The following is a 27,129-nucleotide window of genomic DNA, read 5'->3' on the forward strand; positions in this document are numbered from 1 at the left end:
GATTCACATCCACTGTACGAGTAATGCATTCTGAACACTGAATTCACTTCAAATGCCATATGGAACAAGATAAAATACAAGTATGTGAATGAATAAGCACATACATAAATGAAACATAAGCCATGTAGCGTGTTGTGCTCTTGTGCTTATGGAGTTTTCCTAGCCTTGTCTCTCTCTTTCTGTGTGATTAAATTGGTGGCATCAAGTTCCTCAGGGTGTAGTTGGTCTAACCTTTATTGATGGTCTATTGGTTCTCTGTTCTGTGCTCCCCTCTGAGTGAACTTCTGTCCCTGTTGCTTGACATTACTGGCACAAGGAGCAGTCTTAAAAGAGGCCGGCTTGATTGTCCCTTATCGAGTCATGCTCACACTGGTGCTAGGACTCTGAGTCTTCCCAGTTCATGGTCCCTCGTGTTGCCTACAGAAACTTGCCTGGGACAGTTGGAGGGTCCTCAGCTCAGCCTGCTGTCTCCTGGGTTCTCTTTTGAGATGCTATTTTTTTCTTGTTGTTGCATAAACTCCTCCCTGAGGGCTAGTCCTTCCCTCAAGCTGGATGGGACCGACCGTAAGGTTTGGACATTGTTTTTAACCATATAGCTCATCACAGGGGCAACTAGTAGAAGAGTGTGTGCTGGGCTGCACAGGCCAAGACCGGTGTTCTTGGCTCCTTCACACACTTGGGTAAATGCACACAACTCCCCAGCCCCATTTTTCTGTGTTTGTTTCCTCATCTTCCACACAGTACAGTTCTGCCCAAGGACTGGCAAGCCTATAGCATTCCTCTCAAAGGTCCTGAGACACCTCCTTGATGCATTTCTATCCAGAGAACAAATTCCTGGTCTGACCAGTACTTTGCACACTGTCTTCCCTGGCATTTTGCTTGAGTCTTACTAATATTTTCATCTGCCTTTTTTTTTTTTTTTTTGGATCTGCTTTTAAATGGGATTCATTTGAGATTTTTCTCCAGTTATTCTTCTTTCATTTGACAAGGTATTTATTATTATAATCTGAATTTGCTGAAGAATTGATGCTTTTAAATTACGGTTCTGGAGAAGACTCTTGAAAGTCTCCTGGACTTCAAGGAGATCAAACCAGTCAATCATAAATGAAATCACCTCTGAGTATTCATTGGAAGGATTGTTGCTGAAGCTCTAATACGTTGCCTACCTGGTGTGAAGAGCTGACTCATTGGAAAAGATCCTGATGCTGGGGAAGATTTAAGGCAGAAGGAGAAGGGAGCAGCAGAGGATAAGATAGTTCTATAGTATCACCAACTCAATGGACATGAACTTGGGCAGCTCCGGGAGATGTTGGAAGACAGGGAAACCTAGTGTGCTGCAGTCCATGGGATTGCAAAGAGTCAGGCATGACTTAGTGACTGACAACAACAACATAATATTAATGAACAGTTACTCTTTACAATTATACTTCTCCAAACTGTGGGATACAAAATATCTGCTACACCTCTCCCTTCTTTAAAAGATGACACATTTTTTACTAGGCCCTTTGGCTTCGGCCAGAAGACATATCTTTGACCAACTTCTTTTTCTCTTGTTCTACAATCTGTATCTTGCCCCATTCCCTTCCAGTTTTCAAGATGCTTTTAATTGCTCTGTCACTCTCTCAGTTAAAGTTTTGTGACATTGGGTCCCTCAGAGCTGACAGGCAGATTATCTTATTTCCGATCATTGCAGCACTTGGCCAAGTGGTGCTGAGAATCCTCTGACCAGAATACTTACAAAGGGACTGCCTGTTGGTAGGAATAGAAACAGAGCAGGGCAGTTGTATTTACTCCATTTCATGACCAAGATCTAAAGTTCAGAAAGGGAAACTGGTATGCTTAGGGTTACTTGATGCGAATTTACCCTGCTGGGACTGCTAATGATCACAGTTTAGTTAAAGCGAATTAAAATGGTTCTTGGAAAAATTTAATCTGCGTTCGACATGTAAAGTTACCTGAATCACACATGTTTACACACGTTTACATACATAGTCATCTGGCTTCGGGATCAGACATCTCATTCTAGTTCAGCTGCTGCCTGGTCCCTACACTGGCTGCTTGTCCCCACGTCTGTACAGCTGGGACATGAATAGATGGCTCCTGTGATCCCTTGCATTGCTGGCTCTGTGTTCCGCATTTCTGGCACTGGAAGATTTGTATAGCGGGAGAGAGTTATTTGAACAAATTGAATCATGTGGGCACAGAGTTCTCAGATTGTTGAAAAATCGGATGATTGTCTGAAAAAGATGGATAGCAAAGCATCCCCCATTTATATGACTCTTGCTGTTTAATTCTCATTAAAAGTATTCGTCTGGATCTTAGTTCTGTGTAACAGGCTCAAGGTTATTAAACGCACTTTATGGATCATTTGTTTAATGTGACCAAACTAAAAATTAAGAAGCACATTATTCAGTGTTCATAAAATGAATGTTTTAAACAGATTCATTCTCGTATTTGCATCCTGCTTTGATGTAGAGCTGTAATGGAGTTATAGACGGATATTCTCCTTGGACATTTATAAGCTGATGATGCCTGTTGAATACCTTTTATAAAGATTAATATTTTTTGCTCTGTGCCCATTACCAGAGCATTAATCATCATGGCTTGAGCCTGCACAGCTGAGAATGAGCAGATGTCACGTTATTGCTGTCTGTAATCAAAGTGGATCGCACTGGGGAAATGGGTGTGGAAGGCTGGCTGGTGTGTTGCAGGGCTCTGATCCCCATGGCTGGTTTGCGAGGGGTCTGAGCCCAGGGCCGCCTGCGCCTTCCTGGTCGTCTGGGCGGGGCGGTCAGCCTTCACTCTGTGAGTGGCAGAGAGAAGCCAGGACAACTGAGCTGCCGGGCTTTGGCTCGCTTGTAGGTCAGCTCTGTGCCTTGACACAGACTAACAGGCATTGATGAGGCCTGCAGTCACATCTGTGACTGAAGACCATCCGCCAGGAGAAAGCTGTGGCCTTGACTCTCCTTCCAGAGATGAACACTAGTTCATTAAAATGAGAAATCGCACAGGAGGCCTCCAACATCTGCTTCCTAGCACACTCCCAGACTGCGCTGTCCAACAGAGATAGAATGCCAGCTACACACACACAATTTATAATTTTATACAGTCCACAGTAAAAAAAAAAAAGTGCAAGACAGTTGGTGAAATTGATTTTAATAATATATTTCATCTGAAATATGTCAACACGACCTTGATCTAAATATTACAAATGGCATGTTTCACACTCTTTTTTTGTTTTTTTGTTTTTTCTATAGGAACTCTCTAAAATCCAGTGTGGTTTTTCCATGTATATCATATCTCAGTTTGGATGCTGAATTTTCATCACAGACTCTCGATCTGTATTTTTCACATTTAATAAAATTCACCACGGGAAAGGAGATTCATATATACATGCTGTTCCGTCGTTCCAAATAGTTGTTTGCAAGAACTGAATCAGGTGTCCATTTTTTACATTTAAGTTAAAAAGTTAAATGTAAAAAATTACATGAAAGTAACTAAAGTTGAAAATTCTACTCATCAGTGGAACAGGCTGTATTTCAAGGGCTCACTGGCTACCCTATTGACTAAGAAACTCTAAGGCAGGAGTTTTTGCTGTGTACTTTGTTGGAAAAGCTGACTTTGCAGAATAATATTATTTCCGTTACAGTTTTTGACAGCTACGCTTGACTGAGTGCTGACTACTTGCCAGATACACACATTATATCATTTGATTCTCACAGTAAGCCTGAAGGGTTAACAGTAGCATGCCCGTTTGCAGAGAAGGACAATTAAGCCTTCAAGAGTTGAAGTAACTTGCCCAAGATTCAAGGCAAAGAGTGAGACAGGTAGATATTATTATTTTCTTATGTGCATGGGTAAACAGAACTTTAATCAGACCAAAAGGCTTTTCCAAAATCAATTAGACTGTTAGTCCCAAACTCCCAATTTATCCCTCCCCTCTTCCTTCCCTTTGTCAACTATAAATTTGTTTTCTATGATTAACAGAAGCACACTTTAATATATAAAATAGATAAACAGCAGGAGCCTACTGTATAACACAAGGAACTATAGTCAATATCTTGTAATAACCTATAATGGAAAAGAATCTGAAAACGTTTATAGATATATGTATACTGAATCACTCTGCTGTACACCTGAAACTAACACATTGTTGTAAACCAACTCTTGTTCAGTTCAGTAGCTCAGTTGTGTCCAACTCTTTGTGATCCCATGGGCTGCAGCACACCAGGCTTCCCTGTCCATTACCAACTCCCGGAGCTTGCTCAAACTCACGTCCATTGAGTCAGTGATGCTGTGTAACCATCTCATCCTGTGTTGTCCCCTTCTCCTCCTGCCTTCAATGCTTTCCAGCATCAGGGTCTTTTCTAAGGAGTCAGTTCTTTGCATCAGGTGGCCAAAGTATTAGAGCTTCAGCATCAGTCCTTCTAATGAATATTCAGGGTTGATTTCCTTTAGGATTGACTGGTTTGATCTCCTTGTAGTCCAACAGATTCTCAAGAATCTTCTCCAACACCACAGTTCAAAATCATCAGTTCTTCAGTGCTCAGCTTTCTTTCAGAGAAGGCGATGGCACCCCACTCCAGCACTCGTGCCTGGAAAATCCCATAGACGAAGGAGCCTGGAGGGCTGCAGTCCATGGGGTCGCGAAGAGTCGGACACGACTGAGCGACTTCCCTTTCACTTTTCACTTTCATGCATTGGAGAAGGAAATGGCAACCCACTCCAGTGTTCTTGCCTGGAGAATCCCAGGGATGGTGGAGTCTGGTGGGCTGCCGTCTGTGGGGTCACACAGAGTTGGACACGACTGAAGCGACTTAGCAGCTTTCTTTATGGTCCAACTCTGACATCCATACATGACGACTGGAAAAACCATAGCTTTGACTAAACAGACCTTTGTTGGAAAAGTAGTGTCTCTGCTTTTTAATATACTGTCTAGATTTGTCATAGCTTTTCTTCAAAGGAGCAAGCGTCTTTTGATTTCATGTTTGCAGTCACCATCTGCAGTGATTTTGGAGCCCAAGAAAATAAAATCTGTCACTGTTTCCATTATTTCTCCATTTATTTGCCATGAATTGATGGGACCAGATGCCATGATCTTAGTTTTTTGAATGTTGAGTTTTAAGCCAGCTTTTTCACTCTCCTCTTTCACCTTCATCAAGAGGCTCTTTAGTTCGTCTTTGCTTTCTGTCAGAAGGCTGGTGTCATCTGCATATCTGAAGTTATTGATATTTCTCCTGGCAATCTTGATTCCAGCTTGTGGTTCATCCAGCCTGGCATTTCACATGATGTATCTGCTTATACGTTAAATAAATAAACTGGTAATGGAAGTAAAGTCCGGTGCTGAAAAGAACAATATTGTATAGGAACCTGTAATATTAGGTCCATGAATCAAGGTAAATTGGAAGTGGTCCAACAGGAAGTAGCAAGAGTGAGCATTGACACTTTAGGAATCAGTGAACTAAAATGAACTTGAATGGGCGAATTTAATTCAGATGACCATTATATCTACTACTGTGAGCAAGAATTCCTTAGAAGAAATGGAGTAGCCATCATAGTCAACAAAAGAGTCCAAAATGCAGTACTTGGGTGCAATCTCAAAAATGACAGAATGATCTCTGTTCGTTTCCAAGGCAAGCCATTTGGTATCACAGTAATCCAAGTCTATGCCCAACCACTAATGCCGAAGAAGCTGAAGTTGAACAGTTCTATGAAAACCTACAAGACCTCCTAGAACTAACACCAAAAAAAGATGTCCTTTTCATCATAGGGGACTTGACTCTACTTTAGTGAAAAAGCAAACAAACAAAATCAAATAGACTGACCCAGGTTCCTAGGCTTCAGTCACGTGTTGGTCACAGCTTTTCTCCATGTGTTGATCTGTGGGTAGTTGGTTTAAAATGTGTTTTCTTGATTTCAGTATTTGGTTGGTTGGTTTTTTTTCTTTTTTTCCTTTGAGTGGGGAGATTGTCAGCTTCCTCAGACATCCATTCTGAACCAAGTAGGACTATATCTTGCTGTAGAAATGGTGTTCTGTTCATGGAGAAGGTTACTGGAGTCACCGATTTGAGACACGCAGAATATGACAGGGGATTCCTCTTCCTTGACTGCCAGATATATGTCTGATGCTTTAAAACAGCTCATTGCAGGTGTGAGTGTATGGGTGGGTATGTGTGTGCGTGTGTGAGTGGGTGGGTGGGTGCATGAGTGGTTATGTGGGGGGTACCTTCCTCTATGCTCCTAATGTTTTGTTTTGACTTAGAAAAATTTTCAGGATCTTTAGTGTTATTGCAAACTTGGTCCCACCACTTCTTGAGAAAGCTGAAGGGAGCATAAATGCAGAGTCAGTGGTGTCCTTTGTAAAATAAGGTTCATTTTGCTTTGGGTGGGGAGGGCTGCTGGGTGGCTGGGCAGCACCAGGAGGCAGACCTGCTTCTCACTGCAGACCCTCTCCTGCGGTCCTCTGCACCTGTAGGTACAGAGAACCCAGACTAACACTCCTGTGTGCATGCACACACACACACATGCACACACAGACAAATGCAGACACATATACACACACACACATGCGGACACACAGACACATATACGCACACATACACACATGCACACAGACACATATACACACATGCACACACACAGTACCCATATACACACACACGCACACGCATGCACACATACGCACACGCACGCACATACACGTACACACACAGACACATATACACACATACACGTGTGCACACACACAGAGAGACACATACACGCACACACACACAATACACATATGCGCACACACATGCACACATACGCACTTGCACACACGCACGTGTGCGCACACACACATGTGCACACACACACATGTGCAAGTGCATGTGCACTTGAGCCCGAGCACTGCTGTGGGGATCGGCTTGGACACTGTTCAGTACAACTGAGTCCCCAGAGGCAGGTGGGAGCTTGCAGTGACGGCTTTGCCCCGACGTCTTCTGAGGACGGGACAGAGTGGCCCTTGGCTGCATGTCCTTGCTCCCACCTCAAACAAGCAGAGCACGGGGTTCACCCATGCTTAAGATGGTGGACCGGAGTCCTGTGCGGCTGTCTTGTTGGGAAGAGAGCACTTCTCCCCCTGAGCACATGCATGCCTGCTCACACATGCCCACACATGTGCAGGAAGTTACAGGCACACACACACACACACACACACACACACACACACACTTCCACTCTCAGATCTTAGGGCATGTGCGGGGCCCCTCCCATGGCTGAGAGCCAGACCTCTCCTCTAACAGAGACTGTTCCAGAGGGACAAGCAGCTCCCAGAGCCAGTCTTAGATCCCAGCAGTCTGAGGCCTGGCACCAGAAGCCCACCTGTCCCCAGGTCTGTCGGGGGCCAGGGCTGGGGCCTGCCAGTCACGGGTCACCAGGAAGGTGGATCAGTTGAGCTTGGGCTGCTTCCAGCTGTGGTCCTCGCAGCCACTGCAGGACCTGGGACGTTGCTCTTCTTCGTGGGAGGCCTGGGTCATGCTTTTGAAGGTGTGGCTGCCCTGTGACCCTCTGTCCTTGGAGACTTCAGGAGATGCCTGGTGCGGTCTGTGCGCCTGTACGGAAGCCCCGGGCACGTGGCCGCTCCCTCCTGGTGAGCTGGTCCTGAATGGGTGTGTGGTTAGGGGCCAGTGGTGGTCCTGTGGACAGGAGTGCTGGACCCTCCCAAAGTCCTTCTCGTGTGGTCTTGTTCCATCCTCTCGGTGACATAGGCTTATCCCCATGGCCCCCTTTATCTTGACCAGCCAGAGGTGGGTGGCAGTGATAAGGTTAGAACCACAGTTATCCTGTGGATGTTGAAAACATCCTGTGTGTATTCCATAGTATCTCTCGATACTATGGACCCATGAAGGGTTATAACAAATGGATTTTTATGTTCTCAGAAACAGGATGAAAGTCTTTAAACATGACAAAATGGCAGCAAAGTGTCCAAAATTTGGTCCTTTTTCCTCAAAAGAGGCTGGGTAATCAATGAACAAAGCTATCACAGAGCTCTGGGCTGGGTGGCAGGTGGGCATTCGCACCGGGAACCAGGAATGGTTGACGGCATCTCTCCCAGCAGAAGATGGACAGGGCGGCCATCCCTTCCCTCACCCTGGAGTGATTCTGACAGATGACACCAACACACTTGATTATTTGCAGAACGGTGAAGTCCAGCCCTGTCTGTCCGGCATGACACATACCTGGGGCCTTACAGCATGGACTGTGGCCAGGGCCTCTGGGTTGCCAGATCCCAAGGAGCCATTTCAGCCGTCTCTGAGTCTCGAGCTGTGTTCCTCTGATTTTCTAGGACCATTTGTGGACACAGCCGTGCTGCCCCGTTGGCCCGGCAAGTCCATCTGGCCTGCTGCTGCTGTGGGCTCCCTCCCAAGCTTGGCTTTGCTCAGCCTCCGAGGTCCTGCTTTCCTTGGTCCTGTGTCAGCACCTGTCTCTGCCTGCTCAGCTTCTCGTGGCTCTTCCTTCCCCACCTACTTGGAAATTAGACTTACCTCCAGAGCGGTGGTGGCAGTGTTGCTGGGGATGACCAAGTGGCCAGGGTGGCTGAGGGCTCATCTACTGAGGGTGGCCATACTGGTGATGTGTTTTGGGTGAGAGGGAAGGGGGACTGCAGCTGGAGATGTTCCACCTGGACCTTGAGGGTGAATGCATCAGGACTGGACTCAGACGGCTTGGCCGAGGGCCCCGCCCCACCCCGTGGCTTCTGGGAGCTGGAGTGTAGCTCTACACTGTACGTCGTGTTGCGGTTAAGGTCAGCAGAGCTACTGCAGGCTGCTGCGACTTGTGAACTTTAGGATTTTGTAGTAAGACGTTGGATTTGGGATGCCTGTGGAGTTCGTGTGTGTGTGGTTCAGCATTTTGGGCATCTGCATGTTCAGGCTGGATTCACTGCCATGAGGTCATCTTGTGGCCTGTCCCTTGGACTGGCATTGTCCCGGGGAGACTGATGCCTGTGCCCTCTCCTAGGCTGGAGGCCCATCTCAGCTTTGGAGCGCTTCTGTCATGAGTTCAAGGGGTGGTGGCATTTGGGGGAGATGCTCTCTGCAGGGCCAGGCCTTCACCCCGGACGTTGTAGGAAGGGCTGGGTGGGAAGGGGAAGGAATCGTGTGACAGCCTCTGACATCCAGGAGCCATGACGAGGAGAGCCTGTCCTGGTCCCCGTGCGAGAGCGCCTTCTCCTTGTGCTGCGCTCTCACGCCCTGCCCGCCTGCGATTCCTGACATCACAGTCAGCCAAGCCCACCCGGCCTCTGCCCGGAAGATGCTCAGCCCTTTAGCATCTCTGACTTACCTCTACCTAAATATTTGTTGGGTTCCCTGGTGGCTCAGTGCTAAAGAACCCACCTGGCAGTGCAGGAGAGGCAGGTTTGATCCCTGTCCTGGGAAGATGCCCTGGAGGAAGAAATGGCAGCCCACTCCGGTATTCTTGCCTGGGAGATCCCGTGAACATAGGAGCCTGGTGGGCTACAGTCCATGGGGTCCCCAGGAATTGGACACAGCTTAGTGACTGAGCGAGTATGGGTTCCTGAAATGGTGACATCAGCAAGCAAATGCATATATTCATATATTCTTTGGGGAAAACTCCGTCTGGAAAAATGGAGTTGTTATCAGTTCCTTTTCTGTGGATTAAATCAAAATGCGGCTTGAAAAAGCCTTAGCATGAGCTTCCTACGTGCAGCCCCCTGGAAAGTGGAGGAGCAGAAGGATGTGGGCTGTTTCTGCATCTCCCTGTCTGACCTACCTCCTTCCTCCATCCTGAGGTCTTTTACCACACGTGTGTGAGTCACTCAGTCGTGTCCAGCTCTTTGCGACCCTGTGGACTGTAGCCCGCCAGGCTCCTCTGTCCATGGGATTTCCCAGGCAAGAATACTAGAGTGGGTTGCCATTCCCTTCTCCAAGCCATCTTCCCTACCCAGGGATCAAACCCAAGTCTCCTGCCGGCAGATTCTTTACCACCTGAGCCACCAGGGAAGCCCCTACTTCTTGGCAAAATCTAAGCAGGTCTCTGCATACTTTCAGAAATGTTTCCAGTGTTGCAGGCTCATTTGTTTTCTTTATGTTAAAAAAACTCAGAAAACATTAATGCAGAGACATGCTTTTATGTATCATTAACACTGGAAGTCCTAAAATGTAAAATTCTAAAAACAAGCGTGAGATATTTAATGTTTCCAAGCTCTGCTGTCTCTTCTCTCGTGCTCCACATTTTAAGGGGAACGACAGTGGCTGAGCTTGTTTCACCATCAGAACTGCTGTTGTCAGCAGATCGCTCCCGTTGGAGGGTGGATGTGCTGGAGTTCAGTGGGATGCCCCACCAGGAAGAGACAATTAGTAATCAACATTTCATCTCCAGTCTTATTTGTGTCTAGTTCGTTTTTTTTTTTTTTTCTGAGCATCCTTTCCATGGTCCTATCTGAAAAACAAATGAAAACCCAAATTATCTTTGATCCTTAGACACCTTTCAGAGCTGTGCTTCCGGAGCTGTGTCTGCACTCCCAGTTTTGTCTTCTCATCCCACTCCAGGAAGCCGTCTTGAGCAGGCCTCTGTGTGCCTTCAGTCGCCACCTCCCAGGGCTGTTCTTTTGGATCCGTTCTTGCCACACGCAGGCCACCTGCCCTCCCTCGACTTGGGTGACGTCACTCATCTCTGCCCCATCCCACGTCGCTGCTCGCTCCATCTCCTGTTCTGATACCAACCTCCTGACTGCCGCTCATAGCGCTCCCTTCTCATTCTCCGTACTCCTCTTTAATGGTCTTACCCACACCCTTGGCATTTATTACTGTCTAAGAGCTGTTGCTTCTTTGGTCCGTGAGACTGGAGATCTCTAAGGTCTAGAAGCCTCTCTCTATGTGCCTACTAGGTGGAGCTACTTGAATATCCAACAGGCAACTCAAACGCAGCTTGTCCAAAACTAAACCCTGGTCTTTTTCTCCTCCCTGCGGTACCCTTCTGTTCCCAGGTTCCACATCTTGCCTTGGGTGGCTCATCAGGGGGTCATGCTGGACTGGGCGTCATGTTTGACTCTCGTTTAGCTCCTGGCCTCCTCTCTGTTTATCATCATGTTTAGTCATGTCTGACTCTTTGTGACCCCTGTGGACTGCAGCATGCCAGGCCTCCGTGTCCATCACCAACTCCTGGAGCTTGCTGATTTCCATCGAGTTGGTGATGCCATCCAACCATCTCATCCTCTGTCGTCAGCAGGTGGTCAGGCTAGTTTTTGCTTGGACTATTGCTGTAGCTAACTAGCCAGTTCTGTGCCCCCCATCTGCACTGCCCTACCTGGGTGCCATCACAGACTCTCTCTCTGGCCTTTTGTATTATCACATCCCTTCCCCATCAGCTTCTTCCAATTCTCCATCTGTTTCCATTTCACCCATCATGTTCAGAATGAAACCTGATTTACCATCTGATATTTTATTCTGTTTCTCCTCTTCCCACCCTCCTGAACTTTGCCTGTGGCTCTGTGAATATGTCATCTACTCCTGTCTCCCTGAATTTGTGCCTAGGATTGCCCACCCTATGTGGGATATTCCTATGCGGGATATTCTTCCCAGCAGGTGAATGCTCTGTGTCCTGAAGGAGGCCTTCCTAACTTTCACCTCCAAGGTCAATACTTGCTCCCCACTGCTCCCTCCCTCATTAGCCCAGGGGTCTACGAGGCCAGGGAGGGTGGGGGGGCTTCTCTTCACCAGTATCTATGTCTCATCATAAGAGCAAGTACCTGTCCAGAGCATCTCACCTGTGCCAGGCCCAGGCCTTCATGCCTAATCTTGCAGGAGGACACTGAGCCCCAAACCTGTGAGTAACTAGTGCCAGTGTGTCCATGTTAGAGATGAGGAAACCTAGGCTTGGAGAGTTAACCAGCGTAGCCCAAGATTACCCTGCACGGAAAACAGCAGAATTTAAACCCACACAACCTCACTCCAGAGCCTGAGCTCTCAGCCCTCTGCAGACTGTCCTCTGCAGGTGTGAACCCAGCAGAAAGTTGTCCCTGAGCAAGTAAACATGAAGTGTGGAAGTTAGTGAGTTGTGAACTGGCCAAGCTCAGGAATGTGTGGGAAGTGTATGGAAGCAGAAAGGAACCATGCTCTAGTCCTCCTAGGAAACAACAAGAATAGTTGCAATTCAAATCATTTGTGTTTTAACACGTCTTTCTTTTAAAGGGCCAATCAGTCAATTCATAGTTTGGCACAGAAAGTTAGTTAGAATCACCGCATGCTTGTGTTTGTGTCAACATGCACACCATGGGATGCGTGTGAATACGTATCTGTACGCATGTGTCTGTTAACTCATCTTATGTTTACATGGTGACAACATGGACATGTGTGCACGTGTGGGTGTGTGTGTGTGAGTTATCTGATAAGAAAACAAGTGATTTCTGCCCAGTCAGCTGGTCCGACCCCCTCCAGACGTCAGTGTCACATTGCAGAGAGTGTTGGTACTACGTGCCCTGTCATGAGCTAGGAAAACAAGCTTCTAGCAAACAGAGTTGCGTCTCGGTGGGTCTCCTGCTGACTGGTAACCTGGTGTCCCCTGCAGACTGCAGAGAGATCCTGCTTCCCATGATGACGGATCAGCTCAAGTACCATCTGGAGAGACAGGAAGATCTGGAGGCCTGCTGCCAACTGCTCAGCAACATCCTTGAGGTTCTGTACCGGAAGGACGTGGTGAGTAACCACGGGGCTGCCTCCGTGGACCCCGGGCAGGCGTGGGCCTGTGGTCCTCCTGAGACCTGGCCTCGATGGACTGAATCACGTTTGATTCATTTAAAAGAGAATGGCCTGAATTTTAAGGGTTACCCTTTCTTTTTCTTTGGGCCTTCCCTGGTGCCTGTAATGGTAAAGTGTCTGCCTGCAATACAGGAGACCCTGGTTCAATCCTTTGGGTCAGGAAGATCCCCTGGAGAAGGGAATGGCAACCCATTCCAGTATTCTTGCTTGGAGAATCCCATGAACAGAGGAGTGAGCGTGGCGGGCTACCGTCCATGGGGTTACAAAGAGTCAGACATGACTGAGCGACTAACACCTTTCTCTTTTTCTCTGTAGGGTTGCGTCCTCAAATTATTTTTTATTTATGTATAAAGCTTGATGGGGCTTCCCTAGTGGTGAAGAATCCTCATGCCAATGCAGGAGGTGCAGGCATGTGGATTTGATCCCTTGGTCGGGAGGATCCCCTGGAGGAGGAAATGGCAGCCCACTCCAATATTCTTGCCTGGCAAATCCTATGGACAGAGGAGCCTGGTGGGCTACAGTCCATGGGGTCGCACAGAGTCAGACACGACTGAGCGACTGAGCACGCAAAGCGTGATGATTGTATTATCGTGTGTGTATTTCCACATTAAAGATACTGTTTTGTTTCCTGTGACTTCTCAGCACAGTGACTCCCAAGACTGAGATTTGATACTTAAGGTCAGAGGCTTTGATGTTAAAAATTAGAAATAAACAGAGGGCGGCTAATTGCCTACCTTCTTTCAATCATTATCTTTAATAAATAACACTTAGTATTATTATTTTATATAGGAGCATAGCTGTTGTTGCTTTAAGTCAGTGGTGCCTCAGAATTTTGGAGCAGTTCTCTGCCCCTTTTTGCAGGTTCCTTTCTGTACAGCCCGTTTTTTCCTGTGCTTTCTTTGCTGTTTCTTTTTTAAATGGTATTTTCTTTTGCATTTCTCAATTGTATGCTTATTCCTCTGACCTTTTTGTCCTAATAAAAAGCTGGCGCAAGCACATGTGGAAACATCTGACTCTCTGCCTCCCGACGCCATTGTACCCACCGTACGCAGTTGTGCACGTGTGTGCGTGCATGTAAAGTCACTGGTTCTCCAGGCATGTCTGGACAGCTGCACAGAGCCGCGTCTGTCTCTGTCTCTAGCAGTGGCTAGATGAATCAAGGTTTTTCAGTTAGTAGGGCTTGTTCTTAGCTCTCCCCCATGTGACCTCTGGACAACGCCCCAGTCCAGACACATGTGTGCACGCACGCGCACACACACACACACACATGTGCCTGTCCTGTCCACTTCTTTGCTGCACCTGCGTATCTTCTCAGAGTCTGGGTGGTGTGCTTGAAAAGAGAACTACAGTAAGTTAGTTAACTGTGACTGTGGCTATGTCCACCCTCCCCAGGCTTTGTCTCTGAAAGCTCTTGCCAGCCTTAACCCAAAGGCCAGGCTTCAATCATCCCAGTCCAGGCCTTTTGAAAAATGCTCAACATCACTCATTATTAGAGAAATGCAAATAAAAACTACAGTGAAGTTATTCCTTCACTTCAATCATCAGAATGGCCATCGTCAAGAAATCTACAAACAGCAAACGCTGGGGAGGATTTGGAGAAAGGGGAAGCCCCTTACAGGGTTGGTGGGAATGTAAATTGATACAGCCACTATGGAGAACAGTATGGAGAGTTCTTTGAAACTGAGAATGAAACCACCATGTGACCCAACAACCCCACTACTGGCGTATACTCTGAGGAAACCGTCATTTAAAGCCACATGCACTCCCAGGTGCACTGCAGCACTATGCACAGTAGCTAGACCCTGGAAGTAACCTGGATGCCCATTGACAGATGAATGGATAAAGAAGCTGTGGTGTGTGTATATATATACACAATGGAATATTGTTGAGCCATAAAAAGGAACACATTTGAGTTAGTTCTAGTGAGGTGGATGGGCTTGGAACCTGTTATACAGAGTGAAGTTAGTCGGCAATGGGAAAAACAAATATTGCATATTAATGCGTAAGTATGGAATCTAGAAAAAATGGTACTGATGAAAGTACTTGCAGGGCAAGAATAGAGGCACAGACTAGAGCACAGGTTTGTGGCCTCAGCGGGGGAAGGAGGGCAGTGGGACAAACGGAGAGAGCAGCGCAGAAGCATATACGTTAGCGCGTGTAAAGTAGGCAGCCAGTGGGAGTTTGCCGTATGACCCAGGGAACTCAAACCGGGCTGTGTGACAACCTAGAGGGGTGGGCTGTGGGATGGGAGGTGGGAGGGAGGTTCAGGAGGGACGGGACATATGTATACATGGCTGACTCACCTTGTTGTTTGGCAAAACCCAACACAATATTGTAAAGCAATTAGCTTCCAATTAAAAACAGAAAAGAGTGAAAAAAAAGAAAAAGATTGTACATGAAAAGTTGTAAGGCCAAGCCTTATGGAGGAGGCAGTGCCTGCCTGGCCTGTGCGGAGCGTCTGGAAAACCGATTTAAACACATTCAGAATTCATGAAGAAGAATCAACAGTCCCATCACACACTAGACGAAGGAGCACACTTTTATGATTGGAGATGCTCCGGCATGCTGAATTTTAGGTGTTGTGCTAAGGTGATATTTAAACATTTGATTCTATGCAAGCATACCCACCTTACTGGGATCTGACATGCAGCGTGAGCTGTATGGTTGTTAGCTGCTGGGCCTCTGTGTACAAATGGGCAAGTGTCTTTCCAAAGCTAATTGGTGAGCTAATCAGGGATCATAAACATTATATTGTTTAGACAGATTTGCTTTTATTTTTAAGGTTTGCTTCAATTAAATTACTGTGATTATATAACATTACCATTAATGGGCTATAATTAATAAAATGCCTTGAGTTTTCTTTGTGAAGGCTTTTGCCTGTGACAAGGGCCATTTTTCATCTCGTTAAGGGTTGTAATTGATATACTCTTTACAGGGTAAATGGGTTCTGTAACAGCCGTGGGGCTGGCATGTTAATGACTGTCTTAGCTGTTGGTTTACACGTGTGTGTCTCCTGCAGGGGCCAACGCAGAGGCACGTTCAGATCATCATGGAGAAGCTTCTCCGGACAGTGAACCGAACCGTCATTTCCATGGGGCGGGACTCGGAACTCATCGTAAGTGTTCGGTGACACACGCGTGGGGGTCTCATCGTGGCTGAGAGCATCTTTCCTGGGAAAGTCGTTTACTCTCAAGCTTGAAAATCCACGTGGTCCTCTTGCACCTGCCTTTGAAAGTGTCTCTTACTACAGTATAGCAAGCAGTTGCAATGCATTTATTTACAGCCTAGTAGGTTAAGTGGGCTCATTTCCCATGATTCTAGAAGCAAGTGTCGAAGGTGAAGAGCAAGCATGCCCACGTTTTGTAGACGGAGGATTTGGGTCTAGCTTTTGTCGTTGCTAGCTTCTAGCAAAGGGTGTTTGTTTTCTTCTAAGTTCCCACACTCCAGGTCATTGCTTTCTACGTATTTACACTTAAGATCCCATTAATAAAATTTTATGAAGGGCCTTAAAAAGTAATTGAGGCACTCTGAGTTAGCTATTTTATGTCTTCTCTAATGTATTGTAGATGTTCCTCTTACGTGGATACAAAGCACGGGATCTATTCTTTTTCTCAAGGTTTTACCAATACCGTGGCAGTCTTTCAAGTTTCATATTGTGGTGCTTTTTCCCAGAGTTTGCTACCATCATGATTGTTAAATTTGGTTTTATGGGCAAAAGATGCATTTGTAGGTCTCATTTAATTTCTTTAATTTCTGGTATGTATTACTATTTAACTAAGTTTGGTGGATCTTATTTCAAAAAAATCACTTTCCTAATCAAGGAATAAGAAAAATCCAGTTAGAGTTTTCTCTTGGCAGTCAGACTAGGCACACTGGTCTCCCTTGGCTGACTTTAGCTCTGTCCACGTAGCCTGGGTCTGGATCGGGTCTGGTGACCCATCGGCTTCCTTCAGACATAAGGCAGGAATGGGGCACTGGGCTTGTGTTGCTTTCTGTGGCTGCATCACAGTTAAGGATGTGCCATGTGGCTTGGGATGCATCCCAGAGAATAATCGTTGCCTTTGTCTGTTTCCATGCGGTAAAATTGTCTAGTTTATGTTTCTGAGTTTTAGCACATGTTGTGTGCAGGTTTTCCTTTCTAATGTACATCTCTTTTCGGTTTATGCTTTAACGTGTTTAAATTAAGGGTTTTTCCTTGTAAATTGATGTTATGTACCACGGACTCTTCCATTATCCTATAAACCTCACTTGCTTCTTGATGTCTTCATTGTTACTCTTCTTCTCTGTAATCTGGAAATGCTTTCATATAGGTTGGTGGAGAGGGAGCCCCGTGGGGGAAGACTTGGGGTGGCTGCAGAGGCACCCCAGGGCCCCGGTGTTCCTGTCTCCTTTGGGGCTGTGCCCCAGTCGGCCCTGGGATACTCTGTCGTAGTGGAACTCAGGAGGGCTTTCAGTAGAATGAAGGATGTGTGGCTCGAAGCTGACCTGAGTTTGGTGTCATTGTGCTGAGACCGCTGTGGGAGTGACACTGTGGCCGGCACGGAGTCACAGTGAGTGTGCTATGGGCAGTCTTGGTGGGCAGATGGGGGAGGTGGCTGGCGTGGTGGCCGGTGAGCAGGTGAGACAGTCCTGTCTCCGGGTAGCAGTGTGTTCACTCGGATCAAAGCCCACTGGCCAGCAGTTACACTGGGGAGAGGAGAGCAGGGAGGACACTCAGAGCAGTTTGGACGGGACCTTGGGAAGTGGTGAGACTGTGAGACGCGCTCGCAGCTCAAGCTGAGGATCTAGACGACCTTGCGGGCAGAACGTGGTGACTGTTCTCAGACCATGTGGTCCAGGGGGCCCTTGGGAAATTTCCCATGTCTCAGGCACAGTGATAACAGTGCTGATATAGTAGCTGCTCCTCCTCTGTGTGTGCTCACTTCAGTTCAGCTCAGTCGCTCAGTCGGGTCCGACTCTTTGCGACCCAATAGTCTGCAGCACGCCAGACCTCCCTGTCCATCACCAACGCCCGGAGTTTATTCAAACTCATTTCCATCGAGTCCATGATGCCATCCAACCATCTCATCCTCTGTTGTCCCCTTCTCCTCCCACCTTCAATCTTTCCCAGCGTCAGGGTCTTTTCAGATGAGTCAGCTCTTTGCATCTGTGTGTGCTGGGCACTGGTTAATGCATGGAAGAGCCTCGCTTAATCCTCCCCTTCCCTGTGCATAGGCTCCTGCAGAAATGCCCTGCAGGGAGGTGGGAAATGTCCCCAGACCCACAGCTGGCATGGCAGGGCTCGTGGGGAGCCCTGGTTTGGCACCAGAGCTGGCTTTCTTTGGTCTCTTCTGGAAGACTGAGATCTGTGAGCCTCGTCTCAGTGGTGGACCAGCAGGTCCGCTGGAGGACTCTGAGTTCCTCCTGGATCCACATCCTTGTTTGGCGGGCAGCTACCCACGGAAGTAAACACTTTGCTGTTTGCTGCCTTCAGTCACGTCCGTGGACCAAATGCCAGGATGTCCTGGAGGGAGAAGGGGCCAGACCACAGATTGGCAGCCGCTTTCCTGAAGGGCTTGGAGGGATGCCTGTGGCCTACGGAGTCCTTGGGGGTTCCTGGGAAGAGCCCTTGCACTGTCAACCAGGGCGCAGGAAGCGAGGACCCAGGCTCCGTCTGACCTAGCCGCAGCCTTGCTCCTGCGGCACAGGTGGCGGGGTCCAGGGCACTGTGGGGAGTCAGTGGGGATAGACTATAGCAAGCTGCCCACACAGAGGCTCATCACCCCCGCCCAGCCCGTGTCCAGCAGAAGTCTCTAGAAGCACGAACAGGACTTAGGTCCTAACCTGACTCTTCCCAATTCTCACATCTCTAATGTGCATACAAGAAGCCCAGACATTCCTTCCCTTAAAATGAATTAAGCTGTCAGGGAAGGACTCTCAAAAAAAAAAAAAAATCTGAATATCCTATGGTTATTTCATGAGTGGTGACAGCGTCACTATGTTTGCAGAAAGGACATTCACCATTTCCGACTGGAGGTGCTCAGGAAGCTCTTTTGGGAGTTACGGGGCCACAAGTCCAAACAGCCGCAGAGTGGTGAGACTGAGAGGCTGCCCTGCTCGGCGAGCTGGACCTTGCTCTGCCCGTCAGCTCCTGTGCAGATTTGTGCAGCAGCTTCTTAATGTCACTGTGGTTGCTCTGGGAATTTAGGTGAGAGGAGGATCCAGAGGGGGAAAATATCCCTGACAAGATGGACAAAAAAAACTTCATCGGGGCCCTTCTAGAGTGAGAAACGAGCAGCACGTGGTTTATCGGCCTGCCTGGGGTCAGCTGTGCCGTCCTTGGTGTGACACAGAGATTCCAGGACTTATGTGTCTTCTTTGCTTTTTTGCATCAGTGGAACGGAAGTGGTATAACCACGAATCAGCTCACCGATTCTGCATGATTGCTGAAGAGGGACCTAAAAAGTCCAAGTGATTTAAAAAGTTTTAAATAGCTGTGTTTCACTTAATAATTTATTTCATGATATTGTCAACAGTAGGAGTAGACGTGTGACCTCTGTTTCCAACAGAATTATTCATCAGCTGGGGATGCTGTTGTGGCCTGGCAGTTTTCCCATCCATTCATATCCAGGACTGAGAACTGGGGGACTTCACACGTTACTGGCTAAGCTGTGATGTACAGTGTAAGCCTTTTCTTTTACCTGTATCTGTGGTATCTTATAAACCCCATGCAGTTGGTTATATGTCACTTGTTTTAGTTCATTTTATACCTTTCAACTTCGTATTTGAAATGGGCCGTTGGAGCACATCTCAGGCAGAGGATAAAAATATGCCGTGATCCTACTGAGTGGATGCCTTTTTGACAAAGGAAACTGCATTTGGCAAGTTTAGGGTTGTGGATGGCTTGGATGTTGACCATGGGCCCTAACACAGAAGACTTGCAGTATCTGACCACAGAATTAAGATGCCATTTCATCTTTATTCCAGGATTGTCTGATGCTGTAGAGTTCTGGGTTGAAATGCCGAGTTTTACATTGTCTGATTTCAGATTTGATTTTTCTCTTCCTCTTTGAAAACATTTCTAGGCTGACAGGGCTCGGCACCTTCTTGGTCATTGTGTTCGGTTCCGAGTAGGGGCCCTGGGGGCTTAGGTGCTCTTGTCTGGTGGGCAGGTGACCCAACCACTTACCTGGTGAGTGACATGGGTACCCCGACCCTCACACAAGACCTCCGGACAAACACAGACTGTGTCTTTGTTGGAACAAGTGCTGTAAATAAAGCTGGGTTGAGAGCATAGAGGATAATACATATGACTGTTCCTTCTCCTGTGATGTTAGCCACTGCTGCTACTTTCAGATGTTCAGCTTTACATTCGTTAATGGGTCCTTTAAAAATGTAATTGAGTGAGGACTTTTAAAGATTTTTTCTGTGGCCTGGATACACACCAGAAGACTGAAAATGACTAATTCACTAACATGAGAATGTGGGCCTCTTCAAAAGAAAGATTCCCCTGGAAGACTGGCAGACGTAGGCTTAGCAATGGGAAAAACTCTGCCTGCGTTCACCACTTGCTCTTGTGAGCAGCAGACCTCCTCATTCCCTAGACTCAAGGGATGGAAGTTCTTTTGTTTCCGCTCTGAGAACCAGCTGTAGGGGTCGTTGATGGGTGCGGTGTTTCCTTGTGGCAGTAGCACCGATGATAGGGAAGATGCTGTTAGTGAAAACCCACTGCTTTCTTTGAGCCTGCGTGACTTACAAGGACCTGACATGCTTCTGCATCAAAAAATACTGTAAGAGACGTGGTCTCCCCCAGCATTCAGCCCCTTTACCAAGATTATCACCAAGACTTTTCACAAAGACGTTCTGTCCCCATGCACGTGCATTCATTTTGCAATATCTGTTCTAATGGACTTTACGTATGAATGTGCTTTTAACAAAGTGCTGATCTTAACCTTGCTTCGCAGAAGAAAACAATACATTATAAAAGTTTCAAGTGGACAGTATCTGCTTTTTCTATGTGAGTGTTACAAAAAGTGTCTCTAACGTGTGTTTGTTAATAAATCTACTCAGAACACATCTGACTCGCAGAAAATCATCCTGATGTGGGTGCACACATGAGCTGTGACGACTTTATCGATTCCTTCCCGTTTGGTATTTGTATAGCAGTGCTTCCTGCCTTTCTCCTATTTCTGTGGCCCTCCTATTTTTTCAAGCATGGTTACTGACCGTGGATTTGTTGCCGAGGAAATAAAGACCACGTCATTCCCTGGGTAAAATATGCCGTGCGGTTCTTGCATATTCATCCCAAACTGTCCCTTAATTATTGAGTTCCTTAAGAGGCAGTGTGCTGCTCGCACCTGGGCGTCTCACCTGTCGGAACGTGTGTGCGCATAACAGCACGATGAGTTACCGCCAGTTCACAGAGCGCGACGTCGTTCCTCAACCGTGTAGCTCTTCTCTTCCGCTCAGTAAATGGGTTGTGTGCTTATCCCACGCCAAGTGTGCCAATGATAGAGATTTTCTAGATAAAAGGAGACGCATCAGTGTGGAAGGCAGCTGCTGTGACCTTTAGGTGACGTGTAATCATGTCAAATTTTGCTCGCTGATAAAAATGCTCCCGAAGAACCATTCCAGCTGTGGTGGGCTCTGTAAACATGTTGTGTCCTCACAGACAGCATGGAACGGAGAGGTTCACGGCCTGTCTCTCCTCTTTTGTTCTCGCTGTCTTCAGTGAGAAGCACAAAGCAAGCACTTGAATTGCATGGTGCGTCTTCTGGGTTGGAACTGAGCGTGGTGTATCTCAGATCCGCCTTGCCCATGGTGGTACCCCAGGGAGAATGGCTTTGCGAGGCATGCTCACTGTTACCATCTGAGACTGGAGTCAGCCTGGTGTGGGTCCATGAACGACGACGCCATGACTGCCACACCTCAGGTCTCCATGGCAACGGACATCTCGGCAACCTCGTGGGATGGGGGAAACTTCTGCCAACTTCTTGTGCCCTTTCCCAGAGAGCAAGGTTTTCCCACGTCTTGACTTCCCCCTGATCATACTCCGCTTGGGGGATCGTCGGAGACTGAAGGGCCATATGCAGAGCCCTGGGACTGCTCCTTGGAGGCTAGTCACACACTTGCAGTGTGATAGGTGGGCACCTGTGTGCAGAATGTCTTGAATCTGGTTATCGATAAGAGAGGACCTGTGACACAGCACGGTGTGAGCACATGTGTGAGCCGCATGCGGCTCACAGATGATTGTCGAGTGTGATTTGGAGTTTCCCCAGGTGCTCCAGGCATGGATTCTTCCTCCCCATCTTGACTCCATCCTGACTCCTGACCCCTTCTTTGCCCAGAGGGACTTGAGGGCAGCGGGGGCCTTCTGTCCCAGCCCCATCCTTGTGAGCGGACTTTGTTATTGCAGAGCCCGCGAAAGCAGGTGGTGACTCTCCCCTCCTAGGTTTCTGCAGGGCCTTATCCCTTGGGAGAGGAGGTTGGCTTGGGCTGGTCTTCATGGGAGAGGCAGAGTGCTCAGCCCAATGGAGGCCCTGGTCTTCCATCCCGGGGAGGGAGGAAGAAAGAGGGAGGAAGAAAGGAAGGAGGCGGCCAGTTTCCTGGGGCTGGGCACTTGCTGGACGGATGGTCTAGAATCTGCCTCGGGGGAGGCGGGGGGATGAGAGGACTTGCACTGGAAATACCAGTGAGATTGGTTGTCCCTGAGGTTCTTCAAAAATTAGAGCTCAGCCAGATCCTCCTGTGCGTGGTGCCCTTTGATCTCAAAAGCCATCACGCCCTCCTGGCAGCTGAAGGCTGTGCCAGCGGATGTGACCTGGTCAACTGAGTCTGAGCTGGATTCCAGCCCTGCCCCTGCCCCGCCCCCACCAGGCCAGGCCCGCACCCTGGGAATGTTCTCCTCTTCTGAAGACTCTGTGACGTTCTCTTCAGCCTGAACACCCTTCCTTCATTATTATTTCCTTAGATGAATGGCTTCTCTTTTCCCAAACTAATGAGACTATGAAATAAGTTTAATAGCCGCACAAAACATGACCTTTGATTTTTTTTATTTAAAAATTAATAAAGAACTTAGTGACAAGTATAATAATTTAATCTCTATACGTAATGCCACGTGTACATCTACATATGCGGGAACACGGTACTTTTTACCTTGGTTTTGTATCAAAGATTTTACGTAAATCTTTCTAAGAGAAGAGTCATCACCTGTGAGTGACACGCTGCAGTCATGAAATGAGATTGAAAATATTTTTTTTCCTATTCTGAAGATAGTTTCATGTTTAGATGGAATTCATTTATCTTCAGTTTCCTTTTAGATTCTGAAAATGTTTTTTTTTTTTTTTTTTGGTCTAGACTGCTTTCAGACAGTGATATTACTTTGTTTACGAGGATGTCCTCTTGTGTAGACAGAATTATGGTACTAAGCAGAAAGCTGCTAACACTCATTTCAATTCACTGAGACAGTCGGGGTTCTGAAGACACAAGGAGAGATAACTTGTTGCAAACATGTTTTTATAACTTTAGTTAAAAACAGTATAAAATACATGAAACACATTTTTTTTTCAAATTTTATCTCTACACGAAACAATTGCACTTCCTTCATGGTATTTGATCAACTTAACTCAGTCTTCTCCTTGCACAAAAATATTTCTCAATTCTATTAAGTGATATTCAAGGATTCATATCCTCATATATCGATTCCACAAAAGATGCATGTTTTTTCTTTTAATTAAAGCGTACATCTGCGAGAGAGCTGGAGTAACCCCCAAAGAATGCTTACGTGAGATACTCCTGTCATTCTTTTCTTTTTTTTCAAGCCCACTAAGGTCCTTCTAGAATCAGAACACTGAGAACAAAAAATAGATTTGCTGTTGCGTCAGAAGGAAAACGCATGGCAAGAAATAGCTCCAATCTGAGAAATGCAGGTGGATCCTTTTACCAAGGTTGACCACCCTATTGGCATCTGATCAATAAGGTGTGCGTGTGAGCATGAGATTAGATCAGAAACGGCTGGACAGAGACTAGGAGACTCCGCTTCCTTGTACGTTCACAAATGACTCAAAATTGAAGTTGTACCCTCCCCCCCCCAAAAAAAAAGGCAAAAGAAGATGCCTACTTCCTATTGTGAAAAGCCAAAATTTGATAGACAGAGTCATTAATAGAGTAGGGGCTTTTGAATTCTATAAAAAGGTACCTGCAAAGGTGCAAAGGAATGAGTGAAAAAAGAAAGGAACTGAGATTTATATTGCAATGTGTAATCAAAAGAGAACTCGAGGTGACACGATTTATTTTAAAAAAGAGCTAAAAACATTTGATTCACAGCTTTCCCCTAGGTATTGTCATTTAGTACAGCTCACTAACAGGTTAAATGTGGGTGACATTAAGGTGGTTTGTCGGTAGCAGCTAAACTAAGCACAGGGTTTCGCTTAGAGATGGTCAGATCTTCCCCAGCTGTTACAAAGCATAACGAATGGTCTCAAACATCTGGCTAGGCTTTCGTGATGAACAGTGTCTCAGAGATTGATCCACAGAAACACTTTCCGGTGGCAGAGAATGCCTGTGATTTATCGGTGTCTGTATAATCCATTGTGTATCTCTATGTGGGTTTTCAGATTCTTGCCAGGATTTATCATTTGGCCTTTGGGTACCAAAAGATTAAAAAATGAGATCTATGAAAGCTTAGTGTCCGATAGCGCTGACCCTGTCAACTCGCAGTGATTAAAAGCATGTCCTGACTCTGGGGGACTCCTGGCTGCTGCTGGCCATTTTGAGCAGGAGCAGAAAGCGTGTCGCCGGTCTGGAGATGAAGGAGACGCTGAATACGAGGTGTCAGTGTGACACTGAGATGCCACTTGGCTTAGCGCTACAGCACATGAAGGCAAATATACATAGAGTCACATTTTAGAGATTATTCATGGTCTCCGACCACTTGAAAAAAATTGTGCTTTCTCTGGAATTTGATGTGCTGAAAATTGCACTCGCACACCCCCCTCCCCCCCACCCCCGCTTATTTGCAAAATTAAACGTAAAAATGAAGTCCTTTGCAAACGTAAGGGCTACTTTTTCTTCTCAGTATTTAAAAAAAATAAAGGCTTGAAAATAATTATGAGTTTTCGCTGTGTTACAGAGTGACAGCCTGCCGTTCTGCAGGTTGATAACCTAATCCTTGCCGATCTGGGGGTAGGGGCATAGAATTTTTAGGTATCACCTTTGACTGTGTTAGGTTTCCTTTCCGATTTTACATCCCACACCCCCGAACTGCAGAGACAGCTGGCAAGGTATGACCTGCACTCCCTTGCCTCTGTGAGCTGATCTGTCACAAAGGCCTTTTTGGTAAGCAGGGGGAGAACTGGGTGACGCCCGGCCCAGCCACCCTTCACTCCATCCTGTTAGTTTTGGAAAAGGCTTTACTTTGAACTCCAGTGGGTTTTCAAGACGGCCTTCAGACTCCAAACACCGCGAGGGTTAAAGGAACCAGAGTTTCCACCGTCCGTGCTTTTTAGATTCAGTTTTGGATTTTTGCTTGGGAGTTGAGGAGTACGTCTCCTGAGTGTAAGGCGAGGGTGCGACCTGAGTTTCCTCGAACGGGTGAAGTTTCCGCAGAACTGGCTGGAGTTTGTCTTCCTGCTGCTTGAAATCTAGCTCCACACTAGAAAGCAAAGAGAGGGACGGATTTAGTGGCTCGGTCTTTCCTGTCTAAAGAGCTCCCTTAGTGACAGCAGACTTCGGTGCCATCCTCCCCGCGTAATGATCATTTGGATGATGTTCATGATGTCATTTTAAGGCTCAACATTAAGCAATTGGCGAGAATATGTTTGAACTCTCAATCATTATGAACTATCTCCAAAAAGTTCACTTTCTTCTGAAAATAACAACATTCATCGCACACCCCTGAAGCTTTATTAGTGTACATGGTGTGAAAGCATAGGCTGTTGAAACCATAAATGTGACATGTGAATAACCTTTTTGCTTGTCAATGGACTACATAAGTGTGCTTCATGGAATAAATAGTTAAGCAAAGATATGGAGCGTTTAGGGGTCATCTTAGTACATCTGCACCAGGTGCTTGGAAGCTCTGTGCAGCTTTTCACAAGGTCAGAGTAATCCATTCATCTCACCTGAAACTGTTGTTAAGTGACATGACCTTGGCTTCTGGGCTCCTTTGAAAAATCTCATCTGCTTGAAAAAGTGGCAAGAACCCAAATATCCAAAAAATGTGTATTTTATCAAGTCAGCACCACTGAACGCCACTCAGTGGTTCTCAAAGATAGTTTTTTTTTTTTTGGCAAAAATGTAGTATTCGGTGCAAATAACGTAGAATTGTAATTACACGCCTGAAGCCATGATGTGCAAACATGTAGCCATAGGAAAGGACGTTCACCAGCAGGGACAGTGTTTGTGTTAGAACGACAGCATTAAAGCGGATTTTTAAGTGTATCTTGTTTGCCATGAAACTTCTCCTAATAATGCTGCAGCTTGCCTGGAGTCCTCCCAGCTCTCCATGGCTTTGGGAAGGACCACTGCAGGCCCCTAACTTTGCGTAGGACCCCCTGCTCCAGTGTCAGTCTTCCGTGGTCAGCCAAGGGGCGATGGGCCCGGCTCCCTTCTGCTTTCCTCGCCTGGACCCTTGTAACGTTAACCTGGGTGCTGTGTCACCAGGCCCCTGGAGACCTCCGCTCCGTGCCCCTTCCCTGTCTGCTCTGGGTGCCCATTGAAATGCCCGTAGACTTCAGTACAGGCTCAGCAGTGATGATAATACATGTGCTCATAACATTTTGTATCCAGTGGAACTGTAAACCATTTATAAACATGATATTCCATTGATTTAGAGAACCATTAATCCTAGCCACATTTTGACGTTTTGGAAAGACAAAACAGCAAAGCTATATTATCTGGAGCTTTAAAAACAAGTTCAAGACCCATCTAATGGACCGTTTTATGCTTTAAATCCACTGGTCCATTTTTCTTATCATCATAGGCTATATTAGTGAAAAATTAAAAATACCATCAGAGAAGTTTATGACTAGTTTTCTCTCTGCTCCCAAAACAATGATTTTCCCCCCCTTCATTTGAAATGGCCTCTTTGCATTATGCTGCAGTTTATAGGAAATAGAATAAAACCCCGTGAACTCATGACCTGCTAGTCTACAACAGGGGTTGATGGAGGTTTGGTTCCTCTTGGGGACAGTTGTGAAAAGTGCAAACCTCAGGACACGCTGCCTTTGTGAAACGCGAGCCTTGGCTATCATTTCAGTAGGAAGAACGGGGATCTCCGTTGTGGCTTTCCCCTTTGATGCTGTGGTGGGGGTGTGGGACAGGGGAGCTCAGATAAACCCCTTCACCTCCTCAAGGTTCAGTCCCCTTCGCTTAAAGGGGTATAAGA

At 46.7% G+C, this 27,129-nt stretch overlaps 2 protein-coding genes across 4 annotated transcripts in view; one reads left to right on the forward strand and one right to left on the reverse strand.

The window, feature by feature from the left end:
* DOCK1 (dedicator of cytokinesis 1) overlaps nt 1-27,129 on the forward strand; it is a 556,534-nt gene that overhangs the window by 198,908 nt on the left and 330,497 nt on the right. For both annotated transcript variants that reach the window (XM_005225872.5, XM_002698580.6), the window contains exons 26-27: nt 12,574-12,701; nt 15,784-15,879. In XM_005225872.5, coding sequence (XP_005225929.2) covers nt 12,574-12,701; nt 15,784-15,879 — 224 coding nt within the window. The remainder of the gene's footprint in view (nt 1-12,573; nt 12,702-15,783; nt 15,880-27,129) is intronic.
* INSYN2A (inhibitory synaptic factor 2A) overlaps nt 22,779-27,129 on the reverse strand; it is a 62,742-nt gene continuing 58,391 nt past the window's right edge. For both annotated transcript variants that reach the window (XM_002698567.6, XM_015460787.3), the window contains one exon: nt 22,779-25,395. In XM_002698567.6, the coding sequence (XP_002698613.2) occupies nt 25,212-25,395 (184 nt within the window). In that variant the 3' untranslated portion in view covers nt 22,779-25,211. The remainder of the gene's footprint in view (nt 25,396-27,129) is intronic.

The sequence above is a fragment of the Bos taurus genome, chromosome 26 (genome assembly GCF_002263795.3).
Source record: "Bos taurus isolate L1 Dominette 01449 registration number 42190680 breed Hereford chromosome 26, ARS-UCD2.0, whole genome shotgun sequence".
In the NCBI taxonomy this organism is placed as follows: domain Eukaryota; kingdom Metazoa; phylum Chordata; class Mammalia; order Artiodactyla; family Bovidae; genus Bos; species Bos taurus.